The sequence below is a fragment of the Anolis sagrei genome, chromosome X (genome assembly GCF_037176765.1).
Source record: "Anolis sagrei isolate rAnoSag1 chromosome X, rAnoSag1.mat, whole genome shotgun sequence".
Classification (NCBI taxonomy): domain Eukaryota; kingdom Metazoa; phylum Chordata; class Lepidosauria; order Squamata; family Dactyloidae; genus Anolis; species Anolis sagrei.
Window position 1 is genome coordinate 29,269,881 of NC_090034.1, and position 15,868 is coordinate 29,285,748.

Here is a 15,868-nt window from a genome sequence, read left to right on the forward strand (position 1 = left end):
ATATTTGTACGTTTTAAATTATGTACTAATGCTTTTATGTCAAGCCACTTTGAGTCCCCTTTGGGGAAATAAAAAATGGTAAAGGTTTCCCCTGACATTAAGTCTACTCGTTGGGGTTGCTGCTCATCTCCATTTCTAAGCCAAAGAGCCAGCATTGTCTGTAGAAACCTCCAAGGTCATGGAGTGCCGTTACCTTCCCGCCAAGGCGGTACCTATTAATCTACTCACATTTTGCATGTTTTTGAACTGCTAGGTTGGCAGAAGCTGGGGCTAACAGCAGGAGCTCAACCCACTCCCCAGATTCAATCCGCCAACCTTTCAGTCAGCAAGTTCAGCAGCTCAGCAGTTTAACCCGCTGCATCACCAGAGGGCCTTGGGGAGATAAAGCAAGGTATAAAAAATACAAGGATAATAATAATTGATCATAATACATTTCATTCGTGGACACCCTGTATATGTTTCTGGCTGGTGTTAACACTTAAGAAACGCACCTGTTCCGACTGACATACAAATCCAGCTGAAGAACAAGCCTACGGAGCCTCTCTTGTTTGTAGCTTGGGGACTGCCTGGGCCTGGACCTCAACAGCTCCGCTCTCAAGAGACACCACTCTTGCATAGCTCCTCCTCGACACCGAGTCCAGATCCCTACCAACGGCTCCATCAAAGGCACAAGAGCATGACAGAGCTCCCGCACAGGGAGGCGACTGACCTCGGCGTCTTCCACACCAAAGAACCACCAGAAGACATGTACATCCCGGGGTTGGGGCCTTCGTTGAGAGCATGAGGAAGGGCCCGTGCGTTCGGCCCAAACAAACACAGAAGCACAGCAGGATAGGGCTGCAGGGTATACCCCAAACCCCTACTTCCTCCCCCTCTCCCCGCCCCGCCAACAATCACACACACAAAAAACCACGACTCCTCGCACCGGGACGCTGTGTCACACGCTCCGCAGCCCCAATCCCTCGGCTTCCACATCACAGTCACATTTGTCAGGTAGTTTTAAAAAAAGAAAAGGGGAGAAAAAAATACCGCATTTCGTTGCATAATAGTCGCACCTCCCACCCTTTTCCAATCAAAAAAGGGGGGTGCAACTGTCACAAAAGGGAAAAAAATCCTATTTTTAAGAAAATAAAATGCCTTATCTCAAACCTACCACCTCAAAAAACAAGCTCAATTTCTGTTTGTTTGTTTTAAGCTATAGAGTTGTTCGGGGCCAATTTCCACCTCCTTCCTTCTTTCTCTGAAGGCAAAACTACAAAGTAGAGGTCTCTAGAGCTCCACACTTCTCCCTCCTTCCTCCCAGGACCCTTAAGACAGTTTAGAAAACCTGGAAAGGTGTTCTTTGGAGAAAGAAGGAAAGATCTGAGAGACATCCAAGTTTTGTTAAATGGCTTTAAGTCCTCGGAGAAAAGAGGAAGAAGAGTGGAGCTTCAGAGACCTCCATATTTATAGTTTTTAAACTGCTTTCAAGGAAAGAAGGAAGGAAAGAGAGAGGAAAGAAGAGTGGAGCTCTAGAGACTTGCATTTTATAGGATTGCTGTGAGTTTATGGCCATGTTCCAGAAGTATTCACTGATGACATTTTGCCCATACCAGTATTAAAAAACTCTAAAATCAGGACAGTAAATAAAGAACAACATTCAGAAAACTGGAGAATTCCAAACAGGAATCAACTAACACTTCCCAACAAAGGATTCCCCAGACAGGAAGCAGACAGGCTTTGAAGCTGCAAGGCCAGTCAATGCTATTCAAGGTGGCCAATTGCAACAGTCACACCTGCCTCAAGCAGACAAGTGTTCTTTCTCCCACCCTGGACATTCCCCAGATATCTAAACCTCACTTGCCTTGCTTCCAACAGACCTTACATTGTTACAACCTCTGAGGATGCCTACCATAGGTGTGGGTGAAATGTCAGGAGAGAATGCTTCTGGAACATGGCTAGACAGCCGGAAAACTCACAGCAACCCAGTGATTCCGGCCATGAAAGCCTTCGACAACACATGCATTTTATAGTTCTTAAGCTACATTGCTTTTAGAGAAAGAAAGAAGGAGAGAGAAAATAAGAGTGGAGCTCTAGAAACCTCCATTGTATAGTTCTTAAACTACGTTGCTTTCAGAGAAAGAAGGAGAGACGAGTGGAGCTCCAGAAACCTCTATTTTTACTATTTTTAAACTGAGCTGATTTCAGAGAAAGAAGGAAGGAGAAAGGAGAGGAGCAGAGCTTCAGTGAACTCCATTTTCATAGCTTTTAAACTGTTTTCGAAGGGAGGAAGGGAGGAAGGGAGGGAGGAGAGGAAAGAATAGTGGAGCTCTAGAAACATGCACTGTATAGTTCTTAAACTACATTGCTTTCGAAGAAAAAGGGAGAGAGGAAAGAAGAGTGGAGCTCCAGAGATCTCCATTTTATAGTTCTTAAACTATGGTACTTTCGAAGAAAGAAGGAAGGAGAGAGGAAAGAAGAATGGCGCTCCAGAGGCCTTCAGTTTTAAAACTGAGCTGATTTCAGAGAAAAAAGGAAGGAGAAAGGAGAGGAGTGGAGATCCAGAGACCTCAATTTTAATAGTTTTAAAACTGCCTTTGGAAAAAAAAGGTAGGAAGGGAAAATTGGCTCCAAATGGGGGTGAGAATATTATGCAAGGAACACAAAAGAACCCATTTTCAGGCACCCCAAAAAGGGGTGAGGTGCGACTCTGATGAGGCAGGCAACTATTACGCGATGAAATACAGCACATCCACAGAAGAAATGCTCTCAAAAGACTTACCCTTGACTTTCCTTCTGCGTCCATTAAGAGCTCCACGTATGTTACCTCACCAACTACAAATGAGAGATTCCAGACGGTACATAGACCAAGGGAGAAAGCCAAGAAAACAAGGGCGATTTAGAACAAGCGTCAACAACCCTTTATGGAGCCTCTTGCCTCATTAGAGTAATAATAATAATAAAAGCCCAGGAGGCGCTCCACCTTTTGCTTGCCAAGCCACCACAACCTGGCCTTACAGGGGTGCAGGATGTTCTAGAGTACCAGGATTAACACTTGGTTTTCTCCGCTTTTGCCAACACACTTTAAAAATTCAACTTAAGAACCAACCGACAGATGCTATCTTGCTCGTCACTTGGTGACAGCCTGTATGTGTGTTTTGTAGAAATACATTAGAATGGCAGCCATCTTCACTGTGTGTGTACCTTCGCTCTATCTGCATTCTGCAAAGGTGAGGAGCACCTGAAGCAAAACAGAAACCTGCGTACCAATAATAATAGAATAATACCTAGTTCAAAGACTAGTAGATTTCTAACAACACCTGCCCCTCTTCCTGTGGCTTCTTTCTATCATAAGGCCTACAGTTAGTTTTTAATTATGACGAGGAGAGGCAGGCAAGAAATAAAATTAATTGATGATTATTATTAGAGCTGTCCAACCTGCAGCTCTCCATGCATTTTGGACTCCAGCTTGCAAAATTCCTGACCACTGAACAAGTTGGAAACAGGCTTCTGGGAGTTGAAGGGCTAATCATCATCATCATCTTCTTCATCGTCGTCGTCTTCTCCTCCTCCTCCTCCTTCACCTTCACCTCCTCCTTCTTTTGGGATCCCCTCTGCTATGCCTTCTGCAGCCTTTCTGCTGTTTTGGACTTCCGCTCCCAGAATTACTGACCATTGGACAAGCTGGAAACAGGGCTTCTGGGAGCTGAAAGCCTATTATTATTATTACTATTCTTTGGGATCTCCTCTCCTAAGGTTTCTGCGGCCTTTGGACTTCAGCTCCCAGAATTCCTGACCACTGGACAAGCTGGAAACAAAGCTACTGGGAGTTGAAAGCCTATTCTTATTATTATACATAGATGGACACATGGATGAAGGGAGATGGATACATGGGAGGATAGAAAGATGGATAGATTGCATAGGTGGACTAAAGATAAATAAGAGAGAAAGGGATGGATAGATTGCATAGATAGATGTATAAATTAGACAAATGCATGGATGAAGATCAAGAGATAAGTAGACAGAAGAAGAGACTGGAGGGAGAGATGGATAGATTACAGATGTCTAAGTTAGATACATAGATGGACACAAAAATTAATAGAGAGATGGATAGACTGAATAGACTGGTTAAAGAAAATATGGGTGGATGGATAGGATAGGTGAGAGAAAATGATGGAGAATTTCATATATGAATGCATAAATTAGATACATGGATGAAGAGAGACAGATGGAAGGATGGATTAGAGAGAGATGGATAGATTGCACAGCTATATGACAGAAAGATGGATAGATTGCATACATAGACTGATAGGTTAGAGAGGGAGAGATGGCTAGATTACATAGTCTAAGGCAGGGGTCCTCAAACTTTTTAAAGAGGGCCGGGTCACAGTCCCTCAAACTGTTGGAGGGCCGGATTATAATTTGAAAAAAAACATTAATTAATTCCTATGCACACTGCACATATCTTATTTGTAGTGCAAAAAAACATTTAAAAACAATACAATAATTAAAATGAAGAACAATTTCAACAAATATAAAATTATTAATATCTCAATGGGAAGTGTGGGCCATCTTTTGGCTGATAAGATAAGATTGTTCTTGTGTGCTTTCAAGTCGTTTCAGACTTAGGTTGACCCTGAGCGAGGGCCGGGTAAATAACCTTGGAGGGCCGCATCCGGCCCCCGGGCCTTAGTTTGAGGACCCCTGGTCTAAGGTAATAATAATGATGATGATGATGATGATAATACTTTATTTGTATCCCGCCCCCATCTCCCTGGAGGGACTTTGGGCAGTTCTTGGAAAGCACTCAATATTGCAACAAAATACAAATACAACAAAATACAGAAAAATAAAAAAAATCAGTAACAATAAAATTGACCCAATTATACTTTAAACAGCAATAAAAACCCTATTAATTTTAAGAGATAGTATAAAACCCAGCAAGCTACAAAAACAGCAGCTGTGTACAATATCAGTCCCCATAACGTACAGAAGTGAAGCAGATCTTAGGTCCTGCACTGGTTCATAAAATGAGATACGGTCTCGAAGATAGGTTGGACCCAAACAGTGTACGGCTTTTTAGGTGATAACCTCCACTTTGACTTGGAACTAGAAACTTATCGGAAGCCAACGGAGCCGCTTCAATAGGGGCATGGTGTGCTCCCTAGAGCTAGCCCCAGTTAGCAATCTGGCTGCCGATCTTTGCACTAACTGCAGTTTCCAAGCTATCTTCAAAGGAAGCCCCACATAATGCATTGCAGTAGTCCATTCTAGAGGTAACTAAGGTTAGACCACCATGGCCAAGTCATGCTTTTTGAGGTACGGTTGCAACTGGCACACAAGCTTTAACTGTGCGAAGGCCCTCCTGGCCACCGCCTAAGCCTCAAGTGTTAGCATTGAGTCTAGATGGACCCCCAAACTGCGGACTTGTGTCTTCAGGGGGAGTGGGACCCTATTGAGCACAGGTGGCCACCCTATACTCTGATCGACCCCACAACAGACCAGGAGGATCTGAGTCTTATCTGGATTAAGCCTCAGCTTGTTGGCCATCACAGCTGCCAAAGCACCGGTCCTTGGAATGAGGTGAAAAATAGTAGAGTTGGCACTCAACTCCAAAACCCCAGTGTCCTCATCCAACGGTTTCATGTAGATATTGAAAAGCACCCGGGAAAGAATAGAACCTTGCGGGACCCCATATATCAAAGGCTAGGGGTCTGAGTAGGTGTCCCCCAGCATCACCACCTGGGAATGGTCCTCCAGAAAGGAGCAGAGCCACTGCAGAGCAGTGCCCCCAAGACCCATTCCAGAGAACCACCCCAGAAAGATATCATGGCCGATGGTATCAACAGCCGCTGAGATGTCCCAGAGGACCAGCAGGGACACACTCCCCCTGTCTAACTCTCTGCGGAGGTCATCCATCAAGTCGACCAAAGCTGTCTCCGTTCTGTGACATAGATGGACACATGGACAAAGATACGTAAATGGACAAAGGGAGAGAGAGATGGGGTACTTGGGAGGATATAGAAATGGATAGAGCTAGTAGATAAAGAAAGATTGAGGCACAGAAGGATAGATGAGAAAGAGGTATACTGATTATATAAGATAAATGAATGGTGTCCCCAAGTGGCACTATTTGATTTGTCAACACATTAAAACTTTCAAGGACTGCAGCTAGATTTGATTTCGGACTTGGTCGGCTGGAAGAATATCAAGACGGTCCGGGACATAAGGAGAACATCCTGCACCTCTGTAACATGTTTACATTCCACCAACCAATGATAAACTGAAATGACTTCTCCACGGTTGAACATTGCAGAGGGAGGCATCCCAAAAACACACTCAATGTACATTCTGAACAGACCACAACACTTTTTTTAAAAAATAAGAAGGCTCCTAAACCATACTTACTGGCACCAAGACATGTCCGGAAGGCTTAAAGAGTCCCTGAGCGATGGAAGAGCAGTCCGTTGCCTCCCTTTACCTGCTCCTCCTCAAACCTGAATGCCCTGGGAGAGTCTTATAGACCAAGTCCTGACCGTTTGAAAAAGACTCGCTCCTTGGCGAGGTGGCTTCAAAGATTGGCTTCGAAAGGAGCAAACCAAGGCCAATCACACTCCCTCCTATCTGCACATCCAACACTAAGCTGCCTCCTGGGAGCCCCTTCCTTTCAAGGGAGCGTCAATGAAGAAGAGGAAGAAAACCAGCCTCCCGTGGGAGATTTTGGACTGGACAGCAAACACCAAACGCTCCTCCGCTTTGCCAAGACGGAAGATCCAGAGCTGCCTCGCGGTCCTCCGTCAACCGAGAAGGAAGGAAGGAGGGCCAGGCAGCTCCATCTCACCTGAAATGCTCCGGTGCTGCAAACAAGCACCAAATACATGATGATGAATGGCCCGTGCCCCTCTCACGGGGCTTGGCGTGTTCAACTCCCTTTCCTTGGACTCATCAAAACCTCCTAGCCATGGTTCTGCCCTTTTAAGCTGCAAAGGGAATCACCCAAAGTATCTTTATACATTTCAAGAGGGGCCCTTCTAGGAGGGTGGATGGTCATTTCCCACCAAGACATTCTTTGACAAACAATAGGAATAGGGGGGCAGGGTTATTTAGTATTATTACTTATACCCTCCTTTTGCTCTGAGAAAAAAAAGACTCAAAGTAGCTTACACTAAAACTGACACAATATAACTTAACCCTGCTCCTCCCAAACATGCAAGCATTAAGACAGAATTAAATACTAAAGAAAGAGTTAAAATCCTTTGGTTGAAAATGTAATTGTATTTTTATTGTATCGGAATTGTATGTTAACTTCGTATTCATGACACACAGACTTAAATCTTAAACCATTCTGAGTCCCTATGAGGGGAAAGGTGGGATAGAAATAATGATGATGTTATTGTAAGCTGCAATGAGCTCTTATGGGAAGAAAAGCGGGATTGAAATAATGATTATGATGATGTTATTATAAGCTGCCTTGAGTCCCTATGGGGAGAAAGGCAGGATAGAAATTAATAATAATAATAATAATAATAATAATAATAATAATAATAATAATAATGTGTTGTCGAAGCAAAGACTTTCATGGCCAGAATCACCAGGTTGCTATGAGTTTTCTGAGCTATCTGGCCATGTTCCAGGAGGATTCTCTCCTGATGTTTCGCCCACATCTATGGCAGGCATCCTCAGAGGTTATGAGGTCTGTTGGAAGCTAGGCGAGCAAGTTTATATATACCTGTAGAATAATGTCCAGGGTGGGAGAAAGAACTCTTGTCTATTGGAGGCAAGTGTGAATGCTGTAATTGGCCAGCTTGATTAGCATGGAATGGCCTTGCAGCTTCAAAGCCTGGCTGCTTCCTGTCGGGGGGATCCTTTGTTGGGAGGTGTTAGATGGCCCTGATTGTTTCCTCTCTTGAATTCTCCTGTTTTTTGAGTGTTGGTCTTTATTTACTGTCCCACTTTTAGCGTTTCTTAATACTGGTAGCCAGACTTTGTTCATTTTCATGACTTCCTTGTTTCTGTTGAAATTGTCCACATGCTTGTGAATTTCAATGGCTTCTCTGTGTAGTCTGACATGGTGGTTGTTGGGAGTGGTCCCACATTTCTGTGTTCTCCAATCATATGCCATGTCCCAGTTGGTTCATCAGGTACTCTGCTATGGTTGACTTCTCAAGGAACATGAGAGGCACTGCAGACTAATCCAACCAGAGAAATCAGCCATAGCAGAAACGTCAGGAGAGAATGCTTCTGGAACATGGCCAGACAGCCTGGAAAACTCACAGCAACCCAATAATCATGTCATTGTAAGCTACCTTGAGTCCCTATGGGTAGAAAGGTAGCATAGAAATAATAATAATAATTATTATTATTATATAACAGTAATTGTAATAATAATTATTGTAAGCAGTCTTGTGTCCCTATAGGAACATGCAGGACATAGAAATAAAGAGGATGATAATAATAATAATAATAATATCAATAATATTATTGTTAGCTACCATGTCCCTATGGGGTGAAAGCTGGGACAGAAATAAAGATGATGACGATGATTATAATAATAGCAACAATATTACTGTTAGCAGTCTTGAGTCCCAATAATAATAATAATAATAATAATAATAATAATAAGGACATGAAGTAAAGGAATGCATGTCCCAAAAGATTAGGTTCCTGTTCTGTGTTGCCTGCTTTTGAAGGAAGGAGTTGGAAAAGCAATACATTTATTTGAGGCCCTGGGAATGTCACACCCGGAGCCTATTTCTCCAAATAATTTGCAAAACCAACAGGACAAATGAAAGCCATCCATCCATCTCCCTGTTGAAGACGCCTCTCTTGAAATGTCTTCCACAACAAAAGCCAGAGATGACATCCACTGCCAAGGAGAAACGACTGCTCTCTCCTTGGGGCAACTTGTCCAGCAAAGAGTTCTCAATTTATATATTCTATCTATCTATTAAAAAAGGCAACGAACATCACTCCAAGTCTCGCCTCTTCCCAGAGACTAAAAAAGGGGCTGTTCTGATATATATATTTTTTTGCTTGAAAAAGGCTGCCAAACACCGGCACACAAAGGAGGCCTGCCCTCGACCGGAAGGAAGGCCAGAGAAGGGAAGGGAGGAGGAGGAGGAGGCGCAGCAGCAGCGGCGGCAGCAGCAAGAGGCGCCTACGCTTTACCTTTCTCCTTGACCAGGTCCTTGAGGTACTGCCACTTCACGTCAAAGGGGATGTTGGTGATGAAGGCCCGGTACCGCTTGGAAGGGTTGATGTAGGGCTCAAAGCGGCCCCCACCCCCTCCACGCTTGGCACTCTTCTCCTTCCGCCTCTCGCTCGGGTGCGGGCGCTCTGCGTCGCTGCAAGAAGGAAGGAAAGAGAGAAAAGACATTGTCATAATAGAAGCAGGAGGGACCCCTCTCCTCAAAGAAGGCCATCCAGTCCATCCTCCTTATGCCATAAAGAAAAAGCACAGATTCCTCCAGCTAGAGGGCTATCCAGACTCCTCCTCCTCTTCTTATTAATAGCATCCTAGAGTTTAATAGTAGAAGCAGTAGTTTTAGCATTAGTATCATTGAATTCTAGAGTTGGAAGAGATCCCCTGAAGGTCACTCAGTCCCACCCACATCTGCTATAAAGGAAAAGCACAATCCGATCCCTTCTGACAGATAGCCATCCAGACTTATTACTATTCATAATAATAGAATCCGAGAGTTTATTATTAGTATTATTGAATTCTAAAGTTGGAAGAGATCTCCCAAAGGCCACCCAGTCCCACCCACTTCTGCAGTAAAGGAAAAGCCAATCCAATCTCTCCCAACAGATGGTCATCCATACTCTGATTATTATTACTATTAATAATAATAGAATCCTAGAGTTTATTATTAGTATTAGTATTATTGAATTCTAGTTGGAAGAGATCCCTTAAAAGCCACCCAGTCCCACCCACTTCTGCTGTAAAGAAAATGGACAATCCAATCCCTCCCAGCAGATGGCCATCCAGCCTCTGAATAATAATAATAATAATAATAATAATAATAATAATAGAATACTAGAGTTGGAAGAATTTCACCAAAGTCCATCCAGTCCAACCCAATTCTGCCACAGAGGAAGACACAATGAAAGCCCTCCTGACAGATGGCCGCCCAGCCACTTCTGAAACATACAATCCTAGAGTTGGAAGAGACCCTAAGGGCCATCCAGTTCAACCCACTTCTGCCATAAAAGTGAAGCCACAATCTGATCCCTCCCAGAAGATGGCCATCCAGCCCGTATTATTATTAGAATAGAATCATAGAATCCTACAGTTGGAAGAGATCCCCTGAAGGACATCCAGTCCCAACCCCTTCGACCAGATAGGAAAAGCATTCTCCAATCCCTCCCAACAATTGGCCATCCAGTCTCTGGTTATTATTAATAATCATATCATAGAATCCCAGAAGGGAAGGGGCTCCAGTCCATCCTCCTTCTGCCAGGCAGGGAAAGCACAATCAGATCACTCCCAACAGATGGCCATCCAGACACTGCACAATACAAATATATAGGCCTAGCCTTCAAATAATCACTGTGAGATAGTGAAAAAGGGTGAATACAAGGGGAGACACTCTCTGTATTTTTTAAACATCTACCTGCTATCTATCTACAAAAGTGAAAATGCACAAACATCCTCCCGCCTCCACAAACAGCTTTAACCCACAGTGCTGAGGAACCACCAAATGCACTCCTTTAAGGACATATGGACCTGGATTCTGAGAGTTGTAGTTCACCTGCATCCAGAGAAACAGTGACTCCCACCAACAATGGACCAGGACCACATTTGGCACAGGAAAACCCCACGAAGACCTCAACATACTGCAGGGGTTTGTGGGAATGGATCTTCATTTTGGGAGTTGCAGTTCACCTGCATCCAGCGATATTGTGACCCCCACTGACAATGGATTGTGACCACACTTGGCACAGAGGTTTTGGATGACTGGATCTTGATTTTGGGGGTTGTAGTTCACCCTTATCCAGAAAGCACTGAACCCAGCCAATGATGGACCTGGAACAAACTTGGCACACAGAACCAACATGGCCAACTGTACATACTGGCAGGATTTGGAGGTGAATGCAGCCAACGTCAGATCTGGACCAAACCTGATTTGGGATGATTGGCCCATGATTTTGGGAATTGCAGTTCACCCACATCTTTATGCATTTTCTAATGGGAGCATTCATAAAAAAAACAACAGGAAAGACTATTTTTTCCTTTAAAAAAATGAGCTACAAATTACCAAACTGATATTACCTAACACCCCAAAACAAACAATGCCCTTTTCAAATAACCCAAGCATCACCAGGTCCCCAAGCTAGTCTTATATAGTCTCCCCATGTATTCACCCTTTTCACTATCTTACGATACTCTGCCGTCCGCCCAGACGCTATAAAAAATAAGACTGCGACGTGCTTCTCTCTATAGCTGAGCGAACTACAGTTGTCTATCTTGAAAACTTAAGATACTAAGCAACTGAGACTAGTACTAGTTTAAACATCAAAAGAGAATATTTATTTACACAAAGTCCTTGAAGACTTGGCACAGTTCATACAGTTGCAAACAAACAATCAATAGATGAAGATACAAATATATTCTTTCTTTCCTATAGTTACAGAGGCAACCCTTTCTGCAGATGGCAGATAAGATTCTGAAATCTTAACACCCTAACCTAAAGCTGTTGTGGTTTAGAAAAAAAGCAGGTTTTTTCCCTATCTATAACTTAAGGTTAGTTCTGGAGACAAAGCAGTCACAACACTCTCTCTATAACTATAACTCAATCTTCTCAATTAAGTTTATCTATCTAAAATATCTCAATACAGCTCAATACACAATATACTATCTATATTAACTCAATATAGCTTACTCAGTTTATCTATACTATCTATAGCTTAATATATCTTACTCGGTTTAGCTTAATACTTATCTATAGGGTAGTTTTTGCAATGGTTTTCCCAGAGCTAACTGCTTAGCCATCAGCACGTCCGAAATCCTTTCTCAAACTGAAAAGGCAGGGGAGAATCTAAAATGGATATCTTTCCCTGGGAGAAAAGGCGGTCCCTAAACTCAAAGAGCTGCTCTCTAAGCCAATAGTTGCAAAGAGGCCAGCAGGCTCTGATACTATTAACTTTTAGGACTCTTGCAAAGATGCAGCAGCCCTGGGAGAAAATGCAAGAGGAAGCAACCTCAAGCAACTTTAAAGTGAGGCAAATCAGGCTCCTGGGAGACGGAACAGATACATAGATGAATCTATATACAATAGAAACATTTATATATATATATATATATACACACACACACACACACACACACACACACACACATATACATACACTACATAAGTATTTATTTTTTCACCATCTATATCTACTATTAGCTGTATCCGTCACGCATTGCTGTGGCCAACCTTCCTCTTTCTCTCCTTTTTTCCTTCTCTTCTTCTTCCCTTCCTCCCCCCTTTTCTTTCCCTTCCTCTTTTTCCCTTTTCTTCCTTCTCTACCTATTCTTGGACAACAATTCCCAGAAGTCCTCCTGATTGTTCTACCTACCTACCTACCTACCTACCTATCTCTATCTAATCTATCTATCTATCAATCTATCTATCTATCTATCTAGGAGTTGCAGTCCAGGAATAGGAAATTGGAAAAATGCAGGGATTGGGATGCTCTCAAAGATATCCAAGGAGAAGAAAGCTTGCAGCTTGGAAGTAGTGCATTTGGATCATCCTCCTCTCCTAAAGGGCCTGGTCTAGGGGATGCTGGGAGATGTAGTCCAGAAGAGAGTGTGGATTTGGTATTGTGTGTTTTGTTTGCTGGGGGAGTCGTTTTTGCTCATGTGCTGTAGCATCTTTTTGCTTTTTTGGCTTCTTAAGTCTCTTCTGCTGTGTTTTTCAGTGTTTTTATGAGCGATGGTCACTCATTGGCCTGATAAGTGTATTGTGTCCAAATTTGGTGTCGATTCATCCAGTGGTTTTTCAGTTATGTTAATCCCACAAACGAAAATTACATTTTTATTTATATAGAGACTAGCCGTCCCTTGCCACGTGTTGCTGTGGCCCACTCTGGTGGTCATGGGAGTTCTGTGTGGGAGGTTTGGCCCAATTCTATCGTTGGTGGGGTTCAGAATGTTCTGTGATTGTAGGTGAACTACAAATTCCAGCAACTACAACTCCCAAATGTCAAGATTCTATTTTCCCCAAACTCCACCAGTGTTCACATTTGGGCATATTGAGTATTTGTGCAGAGTTTGGTCCAGATCCATCATTGTTTGAGTCCACAGTGCTCTCTGGATGTAGGTGAACTACAACTCCAAAACCAAAGGACACTGCCCACCAAACCCTTCCAGTATTTTGTTGGTCATGGGGGTACTGTGTACCAAGTTTGGTTCAAGTTCATCGTTGGTGGGGTTCAGAATGCTCTTTGATTGTGAACTATAAATCCCAGCAACTACAACTCCCAAATGACAAAATCATAATTTGTTGAGTGATGGTCACTCCTTGTGTTGTGAGATGTTTTGTTGCCAGATTTGGTGTGATTTCTTTCATTGGTTCTTTTGTTTTTAAGGTACTCATTATGCACAGAGCATTTTTATATAGGTAGATAGATAGAAGATAGAGAGAAAGAAAGAGAGAGTCTCCCCATGTATTCACCCTTTTTCACAATCTTTCAGTACATTGATAAATATTTCTATGCATACACATATCTATACACATAATAACAGTGAAAACACATATGTGTTTATGTGGCTGCAGTGTCCACTAACACAGACAGACTCCTGCCTCCACAAATAGCTCTAGCTCCCACTACTCAGGAAACACCAATGGCCCTCCTTCCAATGGCATTGCAGGTTACAGCGAACGCCATGAACATGTACAAGAGTCCTGCCAATGTCCTCCATAAACAACATACTGGCTTTCATTGGGGGAACATTTCATTCTACAGATTTTATGTGTTTCCTCCAGCACAGACATCCCAGTGCTTCCAACTCTCTCCATTGGTGTGAATTTGCATGACCCCGCCCACTTCCTCTCCCTTAACCCTTTCCTATTATTTTCTATGGCACACAGCAAACAGAGAAATTGATCAGCAACTGAAAATACTAGAGAAGTTTGGACAGAACTCACAATGATTTATAGTAGTACGGGAATGCATGGTTCACCTGCAACCTAAGAACTGTACTCTGAATTCCACCACAGCTGGATCTGGAACTAACTTGGCACACAGAACCCCCATGACCAACAAAACATACTGGAGGTCTTTGGAGGGATTTATAGGCATTGTAGGTCACCTACATCCAGAACGCACAATGAACCCAAACAACGATGGATATGGACTAAACTTGGCATGCATAGCCGATGTGCCAACATTTGAATACTGGTGGGTTTTGAGGGGAACTGGCCTGGACATTTTGCAGTTGTAGGTACTGGGATTTATAGTTCACCTGCAATCAATTAGCACTCTGAATGCCACCAAAGATGAAATTGGACCAATCTTGGCACACAGAGCCCACATGACCAGCAAAAATTACCAGAGGTCTTTGGAGGAAATTCACCATGACTTGCAGGAGTTTTAGTTCACTTACATTCAGAAAGCACTGTGAACCCAAGCACCGATGGATCTGGACCAAACTTGGCACATATACCTGATATTCCGAAATTTGATTATGGAAGGTTTTGGGGGGAACGGCCTTCCTTTCTGGGAGTTGTAGTTCACCCACAACCAAATAAACTGTGACATCCACTGATTATGGACGTGGAGCAAACTTAGCACACAGAACCCCCATAACTATCTCAACCTACTGGAGGGGTTTGAGTGGACTGACTCACCAGAGTGGGAGAAAGAGCAGGAAAAGGAGAGGGGAAAAGGGGAGAGACTGAAATGGGGGGGGGGGGGGAGAGGGAACATGAGGGGGAGAGAGAAAGGTGCTCTGTGTTACCAGAGCCATGACTGATTCCACTGAAAGGGAGGCCTCCTCCTCAGTGGGCCGGAGAAATGCCCTCGGTGGGCCGCATGTGGTTAACCTGGCATGATGTCAATTGTAGTTCACCCACAACCTTATGCATTTTGTTCAAATAAAAATTGACTTTTACAAATAACCCGGGAAACGCCAGGTACTCAAGCTAGTATGATATAAACATTATATATACACACACATATATACATTATAAATGTATTTGTGTTTTACCATCTTTATCTACACACATATATATATATATAGTCTCCCCATGTAGTCACCCTTTTTTGCCATCGATATTTATCTAGATATGTAGCATGTAATACATATATATTCTGATATATATATAATAGGACGTTATATTTAACATTATACACATTATACATAATTATAATATATAAAATAATATATATATTATATATAACATATACGATAAATTATGTAACTATATCATATATATGATATAATGTATAATGTATATATGTTATATATTATATCATACATTATATTATCTATCTATCTATCTATCTATCTATCTATAGTGTATGTATACATACTCAAATTTACTGGTATGTATGCGTGCATATACATAGATACAGATGTAGCAATGCCGCTACCAATGTATTAATGGTATTCAAGTCACCTCTTGGGCAGGTCTCCGTTGCCAGCCCCGTTCGGCGCCATCCCTCCACCGTGTTCCGCCATTTTGGGCCCGCTCTCCAAAGCCGACGCAGACGCCACGATGGCCGCCATTTTTCCTCCACCTCCGTCTCTTCAACACGCTCGGCGCAACTGCGTCTGCGGGCAGCGAGAGGGCGGGGCGGGCCGTCCTTCCTCACCGCCCTAGCCAATCAGCAAAGGAACCAAGGGAGCACGCCCACGCCCCGCCCTTTCCTGTGTGCGTGTGCGCCTTTGTTCCTT

General features: G+C 43.1%; 1 protein-coding gene across 1 annotated transcript; it reads right to left on the minus strand.

Annotated features, from left to right (window-relative positions):
- Window positions 1-66: 66 nt before the first annotated feature.
- Window positions 67-15,770, minus strand: LOC132781733 (uncharacterized). Its single transcript, XM_060786148.2, has 3 exons — window positions 15,591-15,770; window positions 9,148-9,323; window positions 67-2,814 (listed from the first exon to the last, which is right to left on the minus strand). The coding sequence occupies exons 1-3, from the start codon at window positions 15,698-15,700 to the stop codon at window positions 2,417-2,419; spliced, it is 684 nt and encodes a 227-aa protein (XP_060642131.2). The 5' UTR covers window positions 15,701-15,770; the 3' UTR covers window positions 67-2,416.
- Window positions 15,771-15,868: the final 98 nt, after the last annotated feature.

Coding starts and splice junctions, on each gene's coding strand:
- LOC132781733 (XM_060786148.2), bottom strand. CDS start 15,700: ATGGCGGCCATCGTGGCGTCTGCGTCGGCTTTGGAGAGCGGGCCCAAA. Junction 9,324..15,590: donor AACGGAGACCTGCCCAAGAG/GTGACTTGAATA, acceptor TCCTTCTTGCAG/CGACGCAGAGCGCCCGCACC. Junction 2,815..9,147: donor GGACCTGGTCAAGGAGAAAG/GTAAAGCGTAGG, acceptor TCTCATTTGTAG/TTGGTGAGGTAACATACGTG.